General features: G+C 38.6%; 1 protein-coding gene across 1 annotated transcript in view; it reads left to right on the top strand.

Moving 5' to 3' along the window:
- The window catches only part of LOC139310106 (vomeronasal type-2 receptor 26-like), a 49,630-nt gene that overhangs the window by 4,678 nt on the left and 20,863 nt on the right, over nt 1-24,089 (top strand). Inside the window, exons 2-3 of the mRNA XM_070934263.1 lie at nt 1,405-1,690; nt 20,813-21,552. Of these exons, the coding sequence (XP_070790364.1) occupies nt 1,405-1,690; nt 20,813-21,552 (1,026 nt within the window). The remainder of the gene's footprint in view (nt 1-1,404; nt 1,691-20,812; nt 21,553-24,089) is intronic.

Genomic DNA, 24,089 nt, shown 5'->3' with positions numbered 1-24,089 from the left:
AATTATACTGATGTCAGATATATGGTGGGGCTTCTAAACAGTTGAACAATACTCTAAGATTGGTCTAGGGTGCACCTAGGTACACCCACTTTACACCAATTCTCTGCGAGCTGCACTGGCTCCCTATTGGTCTCCAGTCACAATTCAAGGTGTTGGTTATTACCTTTAAAGCCCTACATGGCTCAGGGCCAGGGTATCTTCAAGACCGCCTTCTATCGCATAACTCCCAATGACCGGTAAGATCCCACAGAGTTAGTCTCCTCCGGGTCCCGTCAGCTAAACAATGTCAGCTGGCGGGCCCACAGGGGAGGGCCTTCTCTGTGGCTGCCCCAGCTCTCTGGAACTAGTTACCTCCTGAGGTCCGGACCATCCCCACCCTATTAGCCTTCTGAAAAGCGGTGAAGACCTGGCTTTTCCGGCAGGCCTGGGGCCGTTGATCTCGCTCTTGTGATCTGGCGAGATCCAGCCATGAATGGTGTGAATGAGTTTTAATGTTTTTAATTTTAAAATGTTTTTTATAATGATTTTAAATGCTTTGTGAGCCACCCTGAGTCTTCGGAGAGGGGCAGCATACAAATTGAATTAATAAATAAATAAAATAATAGGATATTTTTTTAAATATTTTTTTTTATTTTTTTAAGACACACAAACAATACATTTTCTGTGAATTAGAGTATTGTCCGAGTAAAAATTCATACAGTTTATGTTCTCCAAGTTTAATGTATATATTTCAATTTCTACCAATGTATTTATACTTTCCACTTTTCTCTAATTTATATTTACTATATAATATATAATCAATATTGCCATCCGCCCTAACTTCCTTATCTTTATCTATTTCATCTTATTTCTCCCTTTATCACATCTATTTTCCAAAGTTTTTTATTCTATTGAAAACTTTTACTTTGAATACAATCATATACACATTTAATTTTTCACAAGTTTTTTCCTAAGGTAGACGGTCAAGGATACGTTTTATAAGCTGTAATGAGCAATACAATGTTTCCAGAAAAAAAGCTTCGCAAAATTAAGTTTACAATTCTTAATGCTTTTTTAGCAATGCTGTTATAGTGAGCTTTGGAGCATAAATTGTCAGAGATAAGTACTCCTAAATTCCTTAGCAAAGTGAGGGTTATCTGCTAGATCAATGCCACCTATCTTATACTTGACATTCTGATTACATTTACCAAAATGTAAGACAGAGCGTTTATGAATTGAAATTTGAAGTTGCCAAATAGATGACCATTCAGACACATAGTCGAGATCACTTTGCAAAACAACAGAATTATCTGTAAAACTGAATAATTTTATGTCATCGACAAGAAGTACACAATTGCTTTTAAGTTGATCACATAAATTGTTGATTTAGAGCAAAAAAAGACAATGAAATTTCTTACGTTGCAGTGAGAACAACTTCTACTACATTCTGCCCTTCTTGTTGGCTGTTCATGAAGTCAACCAGAATTCAAGGTTCTTACCCAACATCACTCTGGGCTACAACATCTATCAGAACTTTTTCAGTGCAAGAATGACATATGAGGCCATGCTGGATGTGCTGTCTACAGGACAGGAGAACATCCCAAACTACAGATGTGGAAGACAAAAGAACCTGCTGGCAATTCTTGAAGAGATGGATTCTGAAATCTTTGATCATATTTCCAATGTTTTGAGCATCTATAAAATTCCACAGGTATAAAGCCAAATGAAATTAATTCTGCATTGTAAAATGTTCAGATTTGCCTAGAAGGCAGCACTTGTATATATTTCTCCAAATAAATTGAAAGTCAGAGAGTAAATATTAGAAGAGTTGAAAGAATTTTTAATTCACAAAGTATATGTGTATACATAAAGTGATGGGCTGCTGCCGGTTTGGACCAGTTTTATCGAACCGGTAGTTCCAGCAATCAGTTGGCCCTGCCAGGGGTGACATGTAAAAATGTTTGCTACCGGTTCTTTTTTTTTTTAAAAAATTTTATTTTTATTATAACATATAGTGATACAATCGGTACATTTTCGGTTCATTGGTGCAATTATATACATATATACATCTACATGCATTATTACTTGTCTTTTATTTGATATTGTTTCTTGAAGCTAGATTTAATTTCAAAACACTTAAAGATAGTAGTGCTCAACTCTCTAAGACTAAATATAATACTATTCATATAGATTTTGTTAATTAGTTAATATTTAATCTCTATTACCTTCTTTATTTCTTTTCCCCATCCATTCGTACCACATGTCCCACACGCTATAAAATTCTGAATCTTCTCTGTCATTAATTTCTGAAGTCAATTTGTTCATTTCGGCGCACTCCAATATTTTTCCAATAACATGTTCTTGAGGTGGTATTTGTTTTTCTTTCCAATACTGGGCAAAGGAAATTCTAGCGGCTGTCAGAATATGTATAATTAAATACTTTTTCTTTTTTGCATATTCAGTTTTCAAAATTCCCAGGAGAAAAGCTTTTGGGTCAAAATCAAAATTTTCTTTTATTATTTCTCTAATCCACATCCATATCATCCTCCAGAATTTTTGTGCCTGATTACATGTCCACTAGCAATGATAAAAAGTATCCTGCTGATGGTCACATTTCCAACATTTAGGGCTCGAATTGGGGTAGATCTTCGCTATCCTAGCTGGGGCCATATGCCATCTATAAAACAGCTTGTATTGGTTTTCCTTGTAAGCTGTCGCCTTTGTCATTTTAAGATTATTATTCCATATTGAATCCCATTCGTTCAGATTTATATTCTGTCCTATATTTTTGGCCCATGCTAACATCGGTTCTTTAACTACTTCCTCTGCCATATTGTACTCCAATAAGTAATTATATAATTTAGCTAGAATTTTGTCGTCCGTACCCATCCATATCTTATCAAATCCATTTATGCTCATTTCAATGCCAAATTCCTCCTTATCTTTTTTATATCTGGATTTAATTTGGTTATATGGCCACCAGTCTATAGAAATACCTTGTTCCATCAATTCTTCCCTTGTTTTAAGGTTCCCTCCCCCATCTAATAATTCATTGTATCTGACCGTTTTACCCATTTCTAATACATTTGGATATATTATAGCCTCCATGGTGGAAAGCCATCTCGGAATTTTCCTATAGTGCTTCTGTCTCATCTCTCCCCATATTTGTATCAAGATCTCCCTTATTTTATGTCTCTGGAAGTAAGTTTTTATCTTCTTCCCAGTATCCCAGAGATATGCATGCCAACCCTTCTGGAGATCATACCCTTCTAAAGTTAACAGTCTTTTATTTCTCAGGGTTGCCCATTCTTTCAGCCATACTAGGTTTGCAGCTTTTTGATATAACCCCCATTTAGGTAATCTGAAACCCCCTCTTTCCTTCTTGTCCTGTAAATTCCTAATTGCTATCCTTGGTTTCTTTCCCTCCCAAATAAATTTCCTGATGATGCTATTGAGCTCCAAAAAAATTTTTTTATCTAATTTAACAGGGACCGTTCAGAATAGATACAATAATTTGGGTAATATGCTCATTTTTATTGCCGCGATTCTGCCTAATAATGATATCTGTAGTCTTCCCCACTTTTCCAGATCCTGTTTAATATTTCTAATCAATGGTAAATAATTATCCTCTCTGAGGGCCGAGCACCTTGATGAAATCCAGACCCCCAGGTATTTTACCTTCTTGGCGGTTTGGATCTCCATTGATTCTTCCAGTACTTTTTTCCTTACCTCCGTCATATTTTTTGTTAATAATTTAGTTTTGGATTTATTTAATTTAAGGCCTGCTACCTCCCCGTAATTGCCCAATTCTTCCAAAATTTTAGTGCCTGATTCTAGTGGTTCTTCCATGATTAATACCACATCATCTGCAAATGCCTGTGTCTTATATATCTCTTTTCTGATTGTCAGACCCTTTATTTCATTATTGTTCCTAATCTTTCTCAAGAATACTTCTAGTGCTAAGATAAATAGAAGTGGGGATAGAGGGCACCCTTGTCAGACCCCTTTTCTAATTTGAAAAGCCTTAGTTAATTCTCCATTCAGTAATATGTTAGCCTTTTGTTTTTGATAGATTGTGGATATCGTATTGACAAAATTTGATCCGAATTCCATTTGGATAATTTGTTGTTTCATAAATTGCCAATTAAGATTGTCAAATGCCTTTTGGGCGTCGACAAAGACCAATGCCATTTCTTTGTTCGGGTGTTCCTCATAGTATTCCAATATGTCTATTATCATCCTTGTATTATTCCTGATTTGCCTCCCAGGGAGGAATCCATTTTGGTCACTGTGTATTAATTTATTCAAAATTATTTTTAGCCTTCCTGCTAAAATACCCATATAGATTTTGTAGTCCGTATTCAGGAGGGAGATCGGTCTGTAATTTTTAATTAATTTTGGGTCTTCTCCTTCTTTTTGGAGGAGAGTAATATACGCCTCTCTCCATGATTCTGGAATTTTGGATTCTGTTAGGGCCTCATTATAAATTTCTAACAACTTTGGTAACAAAATTTCCTCCAAATCCGAATTTTTATAAAATTCCCCTGGAAGTCCATCTGGGCCTGGGGATTTGTTCTTTTTAAGTTTTGATATTACCATCCTTAATTCTGTCATCGTTATTTCTTTATTAAGTATTTCTTTATCCTCTTCCCCGATTTTTGGAAGACTTTCTTTTGACAAGTATTGGACCACCTTTTCATTAGGAATTTGTTCTTCTGCATACAGAGCCGCATAATACTCTCGGGCAATCTCCAATTTATCTTCCTGTTTATTGTTGAGGTGGCCTTCCGGGTCTTCCAATTGATGAATTATGCCTTTCTCTTTTTCTTTTTTTAACCTATAGGACAGCCACCTGCCCGGTTTGTTTGCATTTTCAAAATAATATTGTTTGGTTCGTTTCATTTTGTACGCCAATTCCTCTTGATCTATAACGTTTAATTTGTGCCGTATAACCATCCAATTTTCTTTAACATCCTTATTATCTGGTTTATGTTGTAGTTCCCTCTCAGCTTTCCCTAATTCTTCTATCAGTGCCTTCTGCCTTTCTCTTCTTTCCTTATTCCTATGTGCACTATACGATATTGCTAGTCCTCTTATGTACGCTTTCATTGTATCCCATATGATACCTCGAGATGTTGCTTCCTTTTCATTTACTTCAAAAAATAGATTTAATTCTTTTTTTACTTTCTCAACATTTTGCTTGTCCTTTAGAAATTGATTATTTAATCTCCATCTTGTATTTCTTCTCTTGTGCGTACATTCCCATTTAACCTCTAATGGATTATGGTCTGCCCAAATGTTGGGCATGATTTCTGTTGACTTAATATCTAACCCTATATCTCTGCTTATCCACATCATATCAATCCTAGACCAAGATTTCTTAGGATTAGAATAATATGTATACTGCCTCTGATATGGGTGCAGAACCCGCCAAATATCCACTAGATTGAGTTCTTCTACCATATCAAAGAATGGTTTTGGTAAATTTTTCCTCTTTTTCTTTTTACCTTTGGTCCCCTTATAATCTCTATTCGAATCTATTACCCCATTAAAATCGCCAATTATGCAAATCTTGCTCTTATCCATCATGCTTAATCTCTCTCCTAATTTTTTTATAAAAGTCTCCTAGGTTTTCATTCGGGGCATAAATTGCTGTTAATAAGATTGGATAGTTGCCTCTTTTAACTTCCACCATTAATACCCTTCCCTTCAGGTCTGCTTATTTTAGTTCGGCTTTTATTTCCTTCTTGATGTACAATGCTACTCCCCTTTTCTTTTTATCAGCTAGGGATGCATAAAGATTCCCCAATTTCTTATATTCCAAATATTTTTGATTTTCCTTTTTAATATGAACCTCTTGAAGGCACACTATATCCATATTTTGTTTAGCTAATTTTGTAAAAAAAAAATTCCTCTTTTTGTTATCGTTTAGGCCATTTACGTTAACCGTTATCAATTTCCAATCATCCAACTCTTAATTTTTGTATACTATCCTAATACTTCTTGGCACGTGTGACTCTTTGTGGACTTTGGTCTTTCTTTGTCTCCTTACTATCCTTATCTTCCTCCTCCTTTTCCTTCGATGTCCCTTCTTTCTCTCTTATCTGCTGGGTTGCTTCTTCTTTCGATGTTTCCGCCTCTAACTCCTCTTTACTACTTTGATCCTCTTCAGACGCTCATAATTGATCCAGGAACTCTTGAGCTGCTACTAAGCTATCTATCTTAACTTTATTCCCTTGCCATGTGATCCACATGCCTTCCGGTAAGATCCACCTGAAGAGAATATTCCTTTTGTTTAATTGAGTAGCCAAAAACCTATAATCTCTCCTTATCTCCCTTACCCTCCTTGGAATTTGTTTCAATATGATCACCTCCTTTCCCTTATACATGACTGGATCATCTCTTGCCATACTATAGAGGATATCCTTTACCTTCTTCCTTGCGAATCTTATATGCACCTCCCTTGGCAATTTATTTCTTCGTGCATAATTTGTCTGGACCCTATACGCCTCATCAATTTCCTTTATAATATCCAATTTATCTTGTTGCAACACCTCAGCAATTAATTCTGCCATCACCTGGCACAGATCTTCTTCCTTATCTTCCGCAATGTTTTGGAAACGGAGATAGAAGGAGGCTCAATCCATTTCCAATTGGGTAATTGAGTCTGCCAATTCCCTGTTCTGTTCCATCAGTTTTTGGTCAACCGTATCTAAGTTTTTTTCCTGTTGTTCCATTTTAACTTCCATCTTTTTAATCTTCTGTGTATTAGTTTGTATCGATTCCTGTATACCAATCATTTTTTGATCTAATGCCCTAATATCTGTCTTCAATTCAGTATGGTTACTAGACATTTTTTCTTGCAACATAATCATCGTGTCCTGTATTGCTGTCAATGTTGATTGCATTGCTTGCATTGTGGGTAGCATTCCTGATTTCTCCATTTTAGAGAAACCTTCAGTCAATTTCTGTGTAGCAGGTGATGTCGTTGTGATCGTGGGATTTGAGGATGTTTTCTTTCCTGTTTTTGTCACCGTGGATGACAAGCTCATCATCTCTTTTAATACTTTTTTCTGTTTTCTTGTTATATTTTCAATGTTTTTCCAGATTGTCATCCACCAATATTTAACTGCCTCTATCAAATGAATTTATATTAAATCATTCCCTTCCCTTCCGTTCCACTATTCAATATTGTTTAGTAATACAATAATTCAATAATTCAAATTTTTATCTGTTGCACAAATCTATCTTGTAATAAGTCACTTATTAATCAATTAATAGTTAAACTAATTTGAACTAAGATAACCCTCTCACCTGCTACCACTACTTAAGCAAATTATCTTTACCTACTCTTATTTAACACTTAAGCACTGATGACTTTCTAATATATCTTGAGTAATCTAAGTACACATATAGATAATTAATTATGCAATCTCAATATTCAATATTTTAAGTTATAAAAAGCTAATCAAAATTAAGAATCAATAATTGAAAGAAGAAGAAAGGAGGAGAAGAAAAGGAGAAATCCAATTATAGAATATATAAGATTATAGCGTATATAAATTCCTTAATAAAAAAATCTAAAAAGTACTTAATAAATTTTAAATAAGTTCACAATTAATTTAGATTATCTAAAATGGAATATGTAATATATATAATATTAATATAGATATATACTTGTAGATATATAAATTTTCTAATGGTTTTTTTTTGTTGTTGTTGTTATTTGCCCAACTCGTTGATTGATTAATTGCTCAATAACTTCTCTCAGTCATAAAAGAGCAAAAGGGAAAAGCAACCAAAAATATAAAAAAAATTCTTTTACAATGATGCAGCAGGCACGCTTTGCTGTATGATCTGCTTCGTGTTGCTCTTAAGTTCAATCACTCTCCATTTGCATTGTCATTCAGATTTCATCAGCCATGTTATCTTCCCCAAGTGCTCCTTCTCAGTCTCTCAGCTCAAGACAGTCTTATTATTAGTCCTGACAGCTACCGCACTTCCAAAATCCAGTTCCTTTATTCAATTAGTCTATTCCACACTCTTAACTTTCGAAGTTTGTTTGCTCAAAACAAAGTATCAATCCAATCCACTGAAGGCTCCGTCTCCCTTTCTAAAAGTGTCCTCAATCTCACCAGCACATCTACGATTTCGTCTCCCACCAATCTCCTCCAACCTCACAATCACCGCCAATTCCTTCCAGGATCCTTCTTATCCGACGCAGCCAGCACAATCCAATTGAACTCACTCCGAGCTTGTTCAAGGGAGAGTAGTACGAATGATCATAGGCACCAACTTCACCGAAATCTTCTTGCTTCCTGTCTTTTGTTGGCTATCACAGCTTCAAGTCTGCCATTTAAAGCAGACGCGCCGCGTTAGTTTGACAGCGGTAGTCAGTCCAGCAGAGAGTGCTTGCTCCTCACCGCTCTGCCTGCTGACACCCCGCTATTGTCCGCGGAGCTCTCCGAGCTCCCACGCCTCGAAGGGACCCCAAAATGCAACAAAAAAGTGGCTCTGCAAGCAGCGATCGCTGTCACAGCGCCATATCGCTGGGATTCACCAACCGGAAGTTTGCTACCGGTTCTGTGGGTGTGGCTTGATGGGTGTGGCTTGGTGGTCATGTGACTGGGTGGGCATGGCCAACTTGACATTACTCACTGTTAGAACCAGGAGCTGCACATTTTGAAGCACTTTCTGCCCTTTTGAAGCCCCCAACGCTTTGAATTTCCCTCCACCACCCAAGCGAACATTGGAGCCTTCTTTTGCAGAAGCAGAATCCAGGCACAGAAATGGAAAAAAAAGAGGGGGAGGGAGAGAAATGGGGAGGAGAAGGTGTAAGAAGCAGAATCCAGGCACAGAAATGGAAAAACAGGGGGAAGAGAAATGGGGAGGAGAAGGTGTAAGAAGCAAAATCAAGGCACAGAAATGGAAAAATGGGGGGGGAGAGAATGGGGAGGAGAAGGTGTAAGAAGACGTTTCCTTAGATCGCTGACACTCCCAACAATGAGTTTGGTGGCAATCTAAGGAAACGTCTTCAAGATTGACTTTAAGCCAACAGCAAAAGTAGTGGCGGTAGGGTTGGGGGCGACAGGGGCATGTATGTTTGTCTCTCTGTGTGTGTCCCTCTCTCCGCAAGGACTTGGAGGCAGACACTGCCCTTCTGAGGAAAAGAGGAGGTGATGAAGCCCTGGCTGTCACCTGGGAGAGGAGGAGCGTGGAGGGACACATGCACATGCACACCGGCCCCTGTTGCCCCTGCTGCTGCTAATTTTGCTGTCAGCTTCTCGGCATTCTTAAAGATGATCTTGAAGAGTTGGAAGACATTTCCTTAGATTTCTGACACTCCGAACAATGAGTTTGGCAGTGTGGAAGGCAGGCAAGCATGGCAGGGATGCTGGGAAGGGAGCACACTGCTAGATCCCTTCCCCGCAGCCCTGCCATGCTTCCTTGCCTTCCACGCGGCCTTCTGCTTGCCTGCCTTCACAAGCTGGCCCTGGGAAGGCCACATAGAAGGCAGGGAAGCATGGCAAGGATGCGGGCCGTGGTCCAGTTTGGGGGCATGGCCAGCCAGTAGTTGCTATAGGTATGGCAAACCAGCCCCAATCTCTGCTACCTGTTCTCCTGAACTAGTCCGAACTGGTAGCATTTCACTCATGGGCTCTGCCCACCCACACCCACCATATCCTGTCCTATATTCCCTTATTTCTCAGCTCAGCAGATTTGGCACAGTGGATTTCTGGCCCTCAGCTGTTTTACTTACCGGGGCTGCCTTAGAAGGTAAGCTATAGAGCTTGAACTTGGTGTATTTTGAATGCTGGCACGCATGCAAAGTGTGCGCTTTGGGCCATGTGGCCAGCAGGCCTCTGGTAGTAGAAAAGGCCTGGGTGTGACCATTGGGAATTTTGAAAATTATGACTTTTGAAAAGTAAGACTTTGTCATACAACGTATGAGGTTTGAATCAGTGACTTTTAAACATTTTGAAAATTTAGCGACCAATACAAAAGATGGGTTGTTTTTTTTTATAGAATCATAGAATAAAAAGTCCAACTCCTTATACAGAGGAGGAATGGTCAGGACACTACAGATAAATTGCTGTCCAAGTTTTCCTTGAAAATATCCAGCAATGGAGATCCAGGAGGCAGGCTGTTCCAACTCTTCATAACTCTCACAGTGAGGAATTCCTCATTTTTTTATAATCTTGAGACTGAAGTAAAAAATTCAAAAGAAAAATATGAAGAAAACAAAGAATAGGTCAAGATAGGTAGAAGGCAAGTCCAGAAAGCAGCTTTTACATACTTTCTCTAGTGTACATAAAAAAAAATAGTGTACATAATAAAGGCTGAGAGCCAAAGAACTGCTGCCTTTGAACAATGGTGCTGGAGAAGACTCCTGCAAGTCCCTTGGACTGCAAGGCGAACAAACTGGTCAGTCCTAGAGGAGATCAACCTTCATTGCTCTTTAGAAGGCCAGATCCTGAAGATGAAACTCAAATACTTTGGCCACCAAATGAAAAGGAAGAACTCACTGGAGAAGACTAATGTTGGGAAAGATTGAGGGCAAAAGAAGAAAGGGAAGACAGAGAAGGAGGGGGCTGGATGATGTCACTGAAGCAGTCGCCGTGAGCTTAAATGGACTCCAGAGGATAGTAGAGGACAGGAAGGCCTGGAGGAACATTGTCCATGGGGTAGCAATGGGTGGGACAAGACTTCGCAAGTAACAACAACAATTTGTGTACAACACAGAAGTACAGCATGTCATAATATTCTTTCCTATTATGAAATGGAACTTGACACAATGCCAGTTGCTTGGGTATTTTTTTAAAAGTGAGGTTATTAAACTGATTTCTGCATTTCAAATGTCTTAAAGAAATTCAGGCAATTTTATATAGAGTTATTTGAAATCAATTATATGTCACTCAATTTCATTGAGGGCCGCATCAGGGTTGTGTTTGACCTCAGGGGGAGGCGTGGCCAAGGTGGGTGCGGCTAGCATGATGTCACTTGTGTCAGGGGCACCTGTGGTGGCCTGAATGCTCTGCCAGTGAAAACAGGCTCCTGACCTCTGTTTTCAGCTGGGATGGCCTCCTGCAATCTCTGCCGGTGAAAACAGAGTTCAGGAAGGCCACGCACAGCCCTCCCTAGCTACTTTTCGCTGGCAGAGGCACCACCGGCTGCTTCTTTGCTATTTCCAGGGTGCTTAGATCTCCCCACAGGCCAGATCTAAAGACCCTGCAAGCCAGATCCAGCCCTCGGGCCTTGAGTTTGGTACCCCTGGACTAGGGTCTCCTGCTTGAGCAAGTAGTTGGACTAGAAGATTTTCCAGCTCTGTTCTGATTGACTAATTGAATGAGTAGATGGGTGACCCACAGAGTTCTAATGTGACCAGAAGGGTGTGCTCTATGAGGACCACCAATGAACATCACCCACATATAATTCAGAACTCCCTGGTTTCAAAGGGAGCATACAAAACAACAGGACAGAACATCAAGGGAACTAGCAAAATTCATGCAGTTATCATTTGAAACGACTCTCAGCAGTGGGGAAAGGCCCTTAGATTTACCATCTTACTTTTATCATTAAAATTGGCACAAATTACTGTTGGAAGGGGTGAAATCCAGCAGGTTCTGACCGGTTCTGGAGAACAAGTAGCAGAAATTTTGAGCAGTTCGGAGAACCGGCAAATGCCACCTTTGACTGGCCCCAGAGTGGTGTGGGAATGGAGATTTTGCAGTATCCTTCCCCTGCCATGCCCACCAAGCAACACCACGCCCACCAAGCCACAGCCACAGAACCGGTAGTTAAAAAAAATTGGACTTCACCACTGCCTTCTGGGTTCAGTTCCAAGTGGGGGGAAAGACACTGGATTCAAGGAAGTTGCTTGGAAAGATGGTATTAATGGTGGACAGGATCACATGCCTTGATGATGTTGGGTGAAGAAAAAAAAGGAAGAGATGCTGACAGTGCCTGAGTTTTATGCCCTCTCTGAGCTTTTGAATTTAAGCTTGTATTCTGATTGGTTGTCAGACTCCCATGGGGCCATGCAGGGGCAACTCTGTAGGCTGTGTTTTGAGTCAAAGTTTGGTTGAGCCTTGCTGGATGATGATGTAATGAAAGGACTTCGAGGTTTCTATTATGGCTCTGCCTGAAGGAGGTAGATCCTTGTTATGTAGAATAGACTGGCTCAGACCTTAATGGCCTATTGACAAAGGTGGGGGGTGGGCTGAGTTTTTGCCTCCCTTTTAGAGGAAATATCCTTCCCTTTTAATATTTACTAAAATATCTCATTTTCCTAGGAGGGGCTGGGTGCTAACTTCCTACACTACTAATACCTTCTCTTTTATCTTAGATCAGCTATAGTGTCACCAACCAGATGGCTGAGCAAAATCATCGTTTTCCTTTTTCATATCGGATGACCCCAAACCAAGAACCTCCTGACTCAGCAATCATCCAGCTGCTCCTGCAGTTCCAATGGACGTGGATCGGCCTCCTTTCTCAAGACAATGAAAAAGGAGAAAAATTCAAAAGACGCTTGGAAGTTCTCGCTCTAAAAAATGGGATTTGCATTGTCCTCTCAGGAATTGTCCCAGAAACAAATATGCAGCCAAGTGCTGGAGAAACTCACATGCAAGAAAAATGGAAAATGTTCCGTTCTCTTATGAAGAGTCAAATAAAAATTATAGTATGCCAACTGGATTTTCAGGCCTTGGGAATGTTAGCAATAATAATACAAACGATTGATATGACTAATACATCCATTGTGGGAAGGGTGTGGATTGCAACAACTTTGACAGCTTTAAGTGTAAGTAGTTTTGACCTCTTGGTTGATCTCCAAAATAAATATGCTTTGTTTTCCTTCCTCATCAAGACAAAGAGAAGGACTCGGTATTATGACTTTAATTCTTATGCCTCTATGGTCCTATTGTATGGAAAGGAAGCATTCCAATGTTCTTATTCAAGTCCTGTGTTATCTAAGAAAGTTTGGAAAAAATGCAGAGAAAAAGAGAATTGGGAATTCCCACCCCCTGATGTGATTGCAAGAATCCTGTCTCTGGATTCCTCCGGTATTTCCCAAATAATTCAAATTGTGGCCTGGGTCCTCAGTGCTGCCTCTTCCTCCCAACGGAGTAAGAGGAGAATGCAAATTGGAGACCATCAACCACCCCAGATTGTACAGCCATGGCAGGTAAGTCTTCTCCCTTGAGGTTCCACTGATTCTCCCCTTCCAATTCCTCAATATTAAATTAGATGTAGAAAGGGGTGAGATATTCCAAAGAGCAGTTGCCCAGTTTGTGGTATTTGAGAGTGAGTGTCAACCCTGAAACTGACCTGATCAAGGCCATTTTGATGCTTCAGTGTTGCTACAATGGAGCTGAGGGATAAAGAGTTGGGAATAGAGATAGCCAAAACAATATATTTTCTCCTGGGAACCAAGGATATTCCCACCAATGGACAGAGGGAGGATGAGTGAAGTCACCAGGCAACCGGATGACACTTTGATTGGATCATGTGACTGATTGTTTGGAAAGGGGAAGAAAACTTTTACTTTTAATTAGGTGAAAACTGTGGGAACATTTAGAGTCAGTTTTCAGCCTATGAAAACATTTAGAATCAGCTTTCAGCCTATGCCTATATGATATGTCCAATAAAACTGATATTTGAGGAACCTGCTTGCCTCAGAATCCTGTTTGCTATGGGTGTATTACTTGGATCCCTGATGGTGAGTTAGAGAGAGATGATAGAGAAAAATCTTCCAAAGTTAAACAACCTGTGCTAGTTTGGGATGCTTTTGTGACAGAAACTGCTCTATGGTGACAATGTAATTTTCAAAATCAAACAAGCATCAGAATATTCCAGCAATCCTCAACCCTTTATTGATCTCCAAGCTAAGGAGTTCAGCTGGATTGTTTGTTCTGGATTAAAATTGAATTTTGCTGGCTAAAATTTCTAACATAGCAACAAGATATAAATCAAAGCATCTACTGGGGACAATTTTTGTTGCTTCTCTCCTTCGTAGGTTTCCAATCATTGTTTCTTGTCTTCCCTATTGGTGCTTTGGGAAATGTTTTGACCCCCTCATCTTTGTAGGAGCCGCTCAAATATTAGAAAAGTGATACCATGTCTCCCCAGTCCTTCTTTTCCTTAGACTAGACATACCAAATTACAGTAACTGTCCTTTTAGGTTTTAGCCTCCAGCCCCCTAATCATTTTTGTTGCTCATCTCTACATTCTTTCCAGAGTTTCAATATCTTTTGTATATTGTGTTGACCAGAACTGGATGTAGTATTCTAAATGTGTCGCTTTACAAAGCCTTAATAAATATACTAAGGCTTTGTAAAGCGACATTAGAACTTCATGTGAAGTTGATTCTATCCTCTTATTAACACAGTTTAGGATTGCATTGGCATTTTTGTCTGCTGCCACAAATTGTTGGCTCATATTTAAGTAATTCTCCACTTGGACTTCAAGATCATTCTCACAGTAACTGACATTAAGCCACGTTTCACATACTCTGTACCTATACTGTTGGTTTTCCTTGCCTAAATGTAAAACGTTACTTTTATCTATGTTGAATTTCATTTTGTTAGGTAGGGGCTCAATCTTGGATCTTGAGTTTGTCAATCTGGGGTGTTGGCTATTCCTGCCAGCTTAGTGTCATCTGCAAATTTGATGAGTTCCCCTTCAATTCCCTCGCCTACATCTTTTTTGAAGATATTGAAGAGTGCTGGGCCTAAAATGGAAGCTTGGGGTGCTCCACTGTTTACTTCCCTCCATGTGAATGAGGTTCATTGACTAAATGTTGAATATAATTTGTCAGCCAGTTACAAAGCCACCAGATAGTGGTGTTATCTATACCATATTTTCAAGAATGTGAGATAAATATCATATTTCTTGGACTATAAGATGTACCTGACTATAAGACACACCTTAATTTAGAAGAGGAAAACAAAAAAAAAAGTTTTTGGCCTCTGCACACTCCATTTTTGGCCCTTTTCCAGCCTTTTTCCAGCCTGTTTTTGGAGCTTTTCTTGGCACATTTTTGAAGCTTTTTTCGGGCCATTTTTTCAGCTTTTTTCAGCCCATTTTTGAGGTTTTTTTCAGCCCAAAAAAAGCCTTGAAAACAGGCTGAAAATAGCCTCAAAACAGCATGAAAAAAGCTCCAAAAATGGGCCAAAAAGTTCTGAAAATTGCTGAATAAAGGCCCGAAAACACGGTGTGCAGAAACCAAAAAACAGCCGGTCGATAGGCGAGGCTTCAGCAATATTTGGTCTATAAGACACACAGACATTTTTACTAAGACAAAAACATGTGTCTTATAGTCCAAAAAATACGGTATTTCAAAAAGAGCTGTAAATTTCTGGAGAATGACTGAATGAAGCTTCCTATGAAATGCTTTAATCAATCTGTTTCTGACTTTAGTGGTGATTTGAAGAGATTGAATTGTCCAGAGTACCTCCAATCCAGAATAATAGTAAGAAAAAAAATGAATAAAGGCTCAAACTGTAACGTTTTTTCTATGTTCCTTCAGCTTCATAGGTTCCTGAGAAACTTCCAACATCACAATATTTCCAGAGATGGGATTTCTTTTGATGAAAATGGAATTCCTGTTGGTGACTTTGATATCATGCAGTGGACATCCGTTTTGAACAAATCAGATGCAGGGGTGAAAATTGGGAACGTAGAAAGACAAGCCTCCTCGGAAGTCAAGATTTCTGTCAATCAAAGCACCATCCAATGGCCAACTTTATTTAACAAAGTAGTTGAGGCTGCTTGGATTTTGCTCATCTATTTATCTCCATATGTAGAAATTTTTCTTCTCAGAAATAATTCTTATTGAGGCCTGTTGAGATAACTTCCAAATAAGAGAACTTAAAGCCTCATTAATTTATTACATATCATTTTACTTTAGAGGCTTTACAATAATCTATCACATACTGGAACCTGCTGCATTGTATTGCAGGATTTGCAATCTACATTATTAAACTGGAATATGTTGCCATAATTTATAGTACATTAAGGTGACCAGACGTCCCGCTTTTGGCAGGACAGTCCCGCTTTTGAGCAATTTGTCCCGCGTCCCGCGGCGTTTTAAAAAAGTCCCGATTTTTCATTCTGCCTCCTGAATCCCCGCTGATGGCTAGAGGGAAAAAAAACTCTTTAAACTCTTGCCGCGGGGCTTCAAAGGGCCGACCTACAGCTGATCAGTGTTAAAAAAAAAATGAATAGACCCATGCCTGCAAAAATAGAAAAACAGACCCTGTTAACAGCTTCCGCTAGGTTAATTAGCTGCAAAAAGCTGCAAAAAGTTCCTGGAGCAGATTTCCCCCCCCCCTAGCTATACTGAAAACAAAGGCGAAAGCGAAACTAAACCTGCAACGTGACAAAATGAGGCAGAGACAGATTTCTTTCTTTTTCTTTTTCCTCACCAAAAAAGGTAGGTACAAAACTGCAAACAATGGGAAATTTTGGATTTTAAAACACAAAAGAAAAAAAGCTCTATTTAACTAGGGAATTGTAATAATTGAGATACTATTAATAATTGTATATTGTGTTGAAAGCAGAAATGGTTAAGTTGTGGTTTGGAGGAATATATGGGGGAAATTATTTGGTTTATTATTATTGGTAAATATAATTAATTGATTTGTAAGAAATTGGATTGCATGGAAATAATTGGAATATTCATGTTCATATTGATTAATATACAAAAAAATATAGTTATATAACTAATTGATTTATATTAAAATGTTGAATTTGTATTAAACAACTGTATTACATAATTACATAATTAACCAATGTGAGGATGGATATAAAAATAGATGACAATGGGAAGGGGTATAATATAGAATAGAAGGGAAAAATTGAATTTTATTAAGATTAGAGATGAGGATGAAGGGTAATATTGTTTTTTTAAAAAAATAGATGAGGAATAAATATGGCAAAAAGGAAATATAGAAATTGTAAATTTAATTGAAATGACTAAACGCTGTTTAAATTTGTGAACCAGCCAAATATTCTGTTCAAAGAAAATACATTGCATGTTTGTATGTGTGTTTCTAAATTCTAATTATTGCTATTTATTCATATTTGTTCTCTTTTATTCTTTAAAGTTTAACAATTCATTCTTAATCTTAATATCTTTATATTTGCTTGGGGTTGGCTTTCTTCCCTTTCATCTTTTTTATTGTACAGCAATCTTTCTCCTCAAACCTACCACCACTCTCTTTTCTTTCCTTCTTACTTTCTCTTCCCCCCACCCTCTTTTTCTCCTCCCTACTTCCTCTTCCTTTCTCCTTCTCCTCCTCTCTTCCTCCCTCTCTTACCCTCACTCCTACTCTAATTTCCATTCCTTCATCCCTCTCTATTGCTGTATCCTTTAATGCATATGGACTACTCAGAGGGCTGAAAAAGTTATTTTTGACTGGTCCTCACACTTTTGACCAGTCCTCGAACTTATGACTGTCCTCACATTTTACATTTTTGCCCTATCTTGTCATCATGGTGAAGAGAAGCAGTTGTGAAATGAGTGACATGGTTGTTAAGAATGCTGCACGGGCATAAATGTGAGGATGGTCATAAGTGTGAGGACCAGTCAAAAGTGCGAGGACCTGTCAGAAATGACTTTTTTCAGCCCTCTGGTTAGTCCTTTTGTGCATATGGACTACTCAGAGGGCTGAAAAAGTTATTTTTGACTGGTCCTCACACTTTTGACCAGTCCTCGAACTTACGACTGTCCTCACATTTTACGTTTTTGCCCTATCTTGTCACCATGGTGAAGAGAAGCAGTTGTGAAATGAGTGACATGGTTGTTAAGAATACTGCACGGGCATAAATGTGAGGATGGTCATAAGTGTGAGGACCAGTCAAAAGTGTGAGGACCTGTCAGAAGTGACTTTTCAGCCCTCTGAGTAGTCCCTATACACATAGCCATGGCCACCCGGTCACATGACCAGCTAGCCACGCCCACCCAGTCACATGGCCTCCAAGCCACGCCCACACAACAAGTCACGCCCACAATGGTGTCCTTCTTACCAATGTTAAAATCTGTTCACCTTACCCTATACGCATAGCCATGGCCATCCGGTCACATGACCAGCTAGCCACGCCCACCCAGTCACATGACCAGCTAGCCACGCCCACCCAGTCACATGACCAGCTAGCCATGCCCACAAAATAAGCCACGCCCACAATGTCCCTCTTTACCAATGTTAAAATCTGGTCACCTTATAGTACATCAAATTATCTTGTTTTCAGTAAGAGAAAAACCAGAATGTCTATGGAGATTCTCAGTCATCCAGGTCATGGTTGTGCCAAAGGTGCTTTTTCAAAAGGCACCTGGACTTTGTTTTCCCTTGAAGATGTTTCACTTCTCATCCAAGAAGCTTCTTCAGTTCTGACTGAATGGTGGAGGATGGAAAGATTTGGAACTGTTGAAAGGACAGTGTTGTAAACAGGATATAGATTCAGCAATTGCAGGAAGATTCCACACCCATTTGCACTATTCATGTGACCCTGAGGGCACAGATAAATTCCAAGTGGCCTCAACAACTTTCAGAAAGACTGCTAATGATCAAATGATTGTATGGAATATGGATCCTTCCATATTCCACCATTCAGTCAGAACTGAAGAAGCTTCTGGAATGAAAAGTGAAAAGTCTTCAAGGGAAAACAAAGATCAGTTGTCTTTTGAAAAAGCACCTTTGGGAGAAAAATCCAGAATATGAAGGATTTAGTCTGCTGAATTGCATAAAAGAAAGATATCACTAAGAATGTGGTGAAGGAAATGAGGGCAGCTAAAAAACTCATTTACATATGATGATACAATGATCAGTGGTAGGAGAGAAAGATAGGGACTCTAAAGAAAGCTAGATATTGGAGGTTTCCTGAGAAAGCAAAGATGGAGAAAAAATATATACTGTATTATTCGGAGTATAAGATGCCTCGGAGTCTAAGACGCACCTTAATTTTGGGGGAGGAAAATAAGAAAAAAAAATCTGCCCCTGCCTACAAACATCCATCAGTATTCATCTAGATAGCGTGCTGTCAGTGTGTGAGAGAGTTGAGGGCTGTTTGGAAACTGAAACAGTATTTGCTGTGTGAGCAACAAGGAAGGAGCCTGGGTGTGGCTTAGGCCAATTGTTCTAAAGCTGCATGCTGTGCTGATCTCTGAAACTAAAACTGAAACTAAAACTTCTCTCCTCTGCTTGTGTTTTCCTTTCTGCTCTGTGCCTCATGTTTTTGACTACATTCGGTGTAGATGCATTCAAATTTTCACACTCTTTTGGGGGAGGGAGTGTGTCTTATACTCCAAAAAATACAGTATGTTAAAGCATTCTCATACATGCCCTAAGGAGAAACACCTTTTGCAATGGAACTACTTTCCTTTGGAAAAAAGAATGAGGCAATGAGTCTGTTTTGGGATCTACAATGGAGATTGATAGAGAAAGAAAATGATCTTTCATTTGCCCCTTGCAAGTAGAGTAATTAAAGTTCATGCCATTACTTCTTTTTTTTTTTATTGAAAAAGTTTTAAAACAAACTTTCCCTACAACCCCCCTCCCAACCCCCCCTCCCCCTCCCCGACTTCCCAGAGCAGAACACAAGGTATTTCTATTGACCTTTAACAATAAGCTAAATTGCATAACCAATCATTAAACTAACACCCCTAAAAAAAAAAATCCTTAACCCCCCATATATAAAATCCTATTTCTTAAACATAATACTTCTAATATCACTTATATAACGCTTATACAAATAAAAGAAATCATTCATAAGCTATTTGATATTTTTTGGTCTGATACTTATTTTGTATATAATCAATCCATCTTCTCCAGTCCTGTATATACCTTTCTTGTGTGTGATCCTTCAAATATGCTGAAATTTTAGCCATTTCAGCTAAATTAGTTACTTTCAATATCCAGTCATCAATAGTAGGCAAAAAGTCCTTCTTCCAATGTTGTGCTACCAACAATCTTGCTGCTGTTATCAAGTTCAAAATCAGTTTAGTCTCTGCAACTGTACTGTCCATAGTTATACCCAGTAAGAACAACTGTGGAGTAAATTTCAGTCTCTTTTTAAGAATATTCTGCATCACCCACCAAATCTTTATCCAAAATGCTTTGATTTTTCTACAAGTCCACCATATATGATAATAAGTTGCATCATCACAGTCACATCTCCAACATTTAGCTTGCACATTAGGATACATACATGATAACTTCTTGACTGATTTTGCTCAATGTGCTCCTGAGCTTCTGTAAGCCAGTTGAGTTCAGTAAATCCTTCTAATTCATATATCACCCTGACTAATCTTTCTGTTTATGTTTAGATGGTGCCTTATTCAAGATGTACAGAAAGTTGCTCCCCAGGTTATGCCAAGCTTGTGAGAGAGGGAGCCCCAGTTTGCTGCTATGACTGTTCTCTGTGTATGGAAGGAACATTCTCTGGTCTAGAAGGTACAGTAGGTGGATCCAAAAATAACCCCCCCCCAAAAAAAAATCAAGATACAATCAATATTTGATCAAGAAGCAAGAAAAACATTAAATTTCTTAATCCACAAACTTCAAAGATTGGGCACTATTGCCAAATTTGGATGATGATATGAGCATTAAAATAATGAAAGGTTGCTGATTTCTATTGTGTTGTTACTTTCTTGCTTGGTTTTGGGAAAGAGGACAAGTTTTGAGAGCTGATAATCAAATTCATGTTCAGCCTTTAAAAAGACAGTTTGATTCTTTCAACTAATGTTGTGTCGTATGGATATCCCTGGGGAGAAATATTATATTATACCTTGAAAATGAAGTAATTGATTTCTGATGCGGTTTTCATGCTCCTACAGCTGCAGAAACAGATTCATGCTAACCAATTTTTTTTCTCAGATGCAGCCCATTGTGAAAAGTGTCCAGATGACCAGTATTCCAATAAGAAGCGAGATCAGTGTGTCCCCAAAAATATAAGCTTCTTATCCTATCAAGAATTGTTGGGACTCATCCTGGCTCTCTTTGCCATCGCTTTGTCCCTAACCACCGCCTTTATTCTGGGAATCTTCATGAAATACCGAGACACTCCCATAGTCAAAGCCAACAACTGTGAACTCACCTACATCCTCCTGGTTTCACTCCTGCTTTCTTTCTTGACCCCCCTTCTATTCATCGGTCGCCCCGTGAAAATCACCTGTCTCCTTCGACAAACCATTTTCAGTGTTGTTTTCTCAGTTGCTGTGTCTTCCTTGCTGGCCAAGACTGTCATGGTGGTGGTGGCCTTTCTGGCCACAAAGCCAGGCAGCAGCATGAGGAAATGGCTGGGGAAGAGTCTGGCCAACTCTATTGTTTTATCCTGCTCTGGTATTCAAGTAGGCCTCTGTATGATATGGCTGGGAGTCTTTCCCCCATTCCCAGATTCTGACTTTCATTCCCAACCAGAACACATCCTGCTGCAGTGCAATGAAGGCTCTGTCACCATGTTCTACTCTGCTCTTGGCTACATGGGTTTTTTGGCTGCCATCTGTTTCTTGTTGGCATTTCTGGCTCGAAATCTGCCAGGGGCTTTTAACGAAGCCAAACTGATCACCTTCAGCATGTTGGTTTTTTGTAGCGTTTGGATCTCCTTTGTTCCCACATATCTGAGCACCAAGGGGAAATACATGATAGCCGTGCAAATCTTCTCCATCCTGACCTCTGGCCTGGGTTTACTGGGCTGCATCTTTATCCCCAAATGCTACATTATTATCCTGAGACCTGACATGAACACCAAAGAACATCTGATGATAAAAAATCATTAAGGTTCCTTGTGTTGGTGTTTATTTTTATACAGTTTTGTATAGCATAAAATCACATACTTTGAAGTAATGTTTTATTTGTTGTCACTTATCTTTCTTCATTCCATGTGAATTTTGAATTACAATAATTGAGTAGTAAAGATGCTAAAACAACTCAAACTATTTGAAGTAATCATATCCTTCAGTTGTTCTAATCTGAATTCATATTATGACATTAATAAAATTTCTGAAACCAGGTCAGATGAACTGTTACCAGAGATGTTCTGATATGGTTTTAGATTAAATTAAAGACTATGGCTAATGATGATGTGTGTTTTTGTTACTATATAGGTTGGTGTGCTGGTTTTATATTTTATTTTCTGGGGTGATGTTCTGACTTTGTTTTAAAAAATGGTTAAGTTCAAATACTCTATATATTTGATTGATCTCTTCTGGCTCAATAATATAAGATCATTCATAGTTAGGTAATTAAGATAGATAAATGAGATAGAGAGAGAGAGAGAGAGGTAGGGAGGGAGAGAGTGGGAGATGGATGGGAGACATCAAGAAAGAAAAAAACAGAGACACAGTTAACATTCTATATATTAAGAATTGTTAAAATATCAACATGAACATTGGAGCAACTTTAATTTTTTTCTCCATCCCTTTGAATAAATCAATGAGACAAATTATTATTTTTTACAATCTTCAATCAAAAGAAAAAATATGTACAACTCTAGATGATTTGGGGGAGGGAATCATGTAGTCCCTGAGTCTCCGGAGAAAGGCGGCATATAAATTGAATTAATAAAATAAAATAAATAAATAGATATGATGTGATAATGAAGATGTGCTTATGAGTACTAAAATTGGTTCCTGTTTTTTATCCATTTCCATATACTGTACATACAGTGTCTGTGTGCCTCTGTTTGTGTCCTGCCAACCTAACAATTCAAAACCATGTAAATGCAAGTAGATAAATAGGTACCACTTCAGGGGAAAGTAACAATGTTTGTGCATCTTCAGTGCACAGTCATGCCAGCCACATGACCATGAAAGCATCTTCAGATAAAGGCTCTTCATTTCTGAATGAAAGATGAGCACCCCTCCTTGGGTTGGTCATGACTGACAGGGGAAATCTTTATCTATACCCACCTAAACCTTTACTATAAATATATACATTTGTTTTTGTTCTTGTGTCTTTTCTTTGTCTTTGTCTTTTTGTCAGTCAGCTCTTCAGTGTATTACAGATTAGGAAAGCTATATCATATAAGTCAGTATTACTTTTATCTGATGTTGTCTTGGTAATGGTCTCTCAATGCCATTACCTGTGCCTTCTACATTATCTCTCTTTGGATATTGAGAAAGCATTCGAAAAGCAAAGTAATTGCAATGTATTTTTATTCACATACTGATCGGTTTCACTCAAAATGCTACAAATCAGGATTCTAGATTGTCCTAATTTTGATTTCTGTCATTGTTGTGTTGAATCTATCCTAGCCACTTCTAGGTTATCTGCAAAGATGAGAAACATTTCCTCCCTCCAATTGTTTACCAAATTAAAGTGTCCAGAACCCAGCACTCAACAAAATGAACTCAACAAGAATAAAATGGTATACGTAACTCCAAGGTCCCTTCCAACTCTGTTATTCTATTCTATTCTATTCTATTCTATTCTATTCTATTCTATTCTATTCTATTCTATTCATATTATTCTATTCTATTCTATTCTACTCTACTCTACTCTACTCTACTCTACTCTACTCTACTCTACTCATCAAGCATGTTTTGGCATGTTTTGGCGCTCAGTAACTAAAAGGTTCACCACCGCTGTCATATAGCAATGGCCCTGGGCTCAGATTCTCAAATTTCGTTTAGCCCTTCACCTTCAGCCATTGTGGCATTGTACTCATATAGCATCATCTCTTGGTTCCCTACTAGATACCTTATTTAAGAGACAGCAAATGTCATCACATCAAGAGGAGGAGGACGCAGAGTGGTTAGAATGCAGTATTTCAGGCTATTTCTGCTGGCTGCTGGCTGCCTGCAATTTGGTAGTTTCATTCTCACTGGTTCAAGGTTGACTCAACCTTCCGTCCTTCCAAGGTCGGTAAAATGAGGACCCAGATTATTGGGGGCAATAGGCTGACTCTGTAAACTGCTTAGAGAGGCCTGTAAAGCACTGTGAAGTGGTATATAAGTCTGCTATTGTTATCGTGAAGAAGTCAGTAATCGGCCATTGTTTCAGATTAATATCCCAGGAAATTTTGACTAGATCTGCTTTGTAAGCATTAAGACTGATAGTCTCTTCTACATTTTAAAGATTATTAATTAATTAATAGATTAACAGAGTTGGAAG

The sequence above is a fragment of the Pituophis catenifer genome, unplaced genomic scaffold, assembly GCF_029215685.1.
Source record: "Pituophis catenifer annectens isolate HBS135680 unplaced genomic scaffold, rPitCat1.0.hap2 SCAF_2, whole genome shotgun sequence".
In the NCBI taxonomy this organism is placed as follows: domain Eukaryota; kingdom Metazoa; phylum Chordata; class Lepidosauria; order Squamata; family Colubridae; genus Pituophis; species Pituophis catenifer.
The sequence above is the reverse complement of the archived record's forward strand: the minus strand, read 5'-3'. Positions and strand labels throughout refer to the sequence as shown.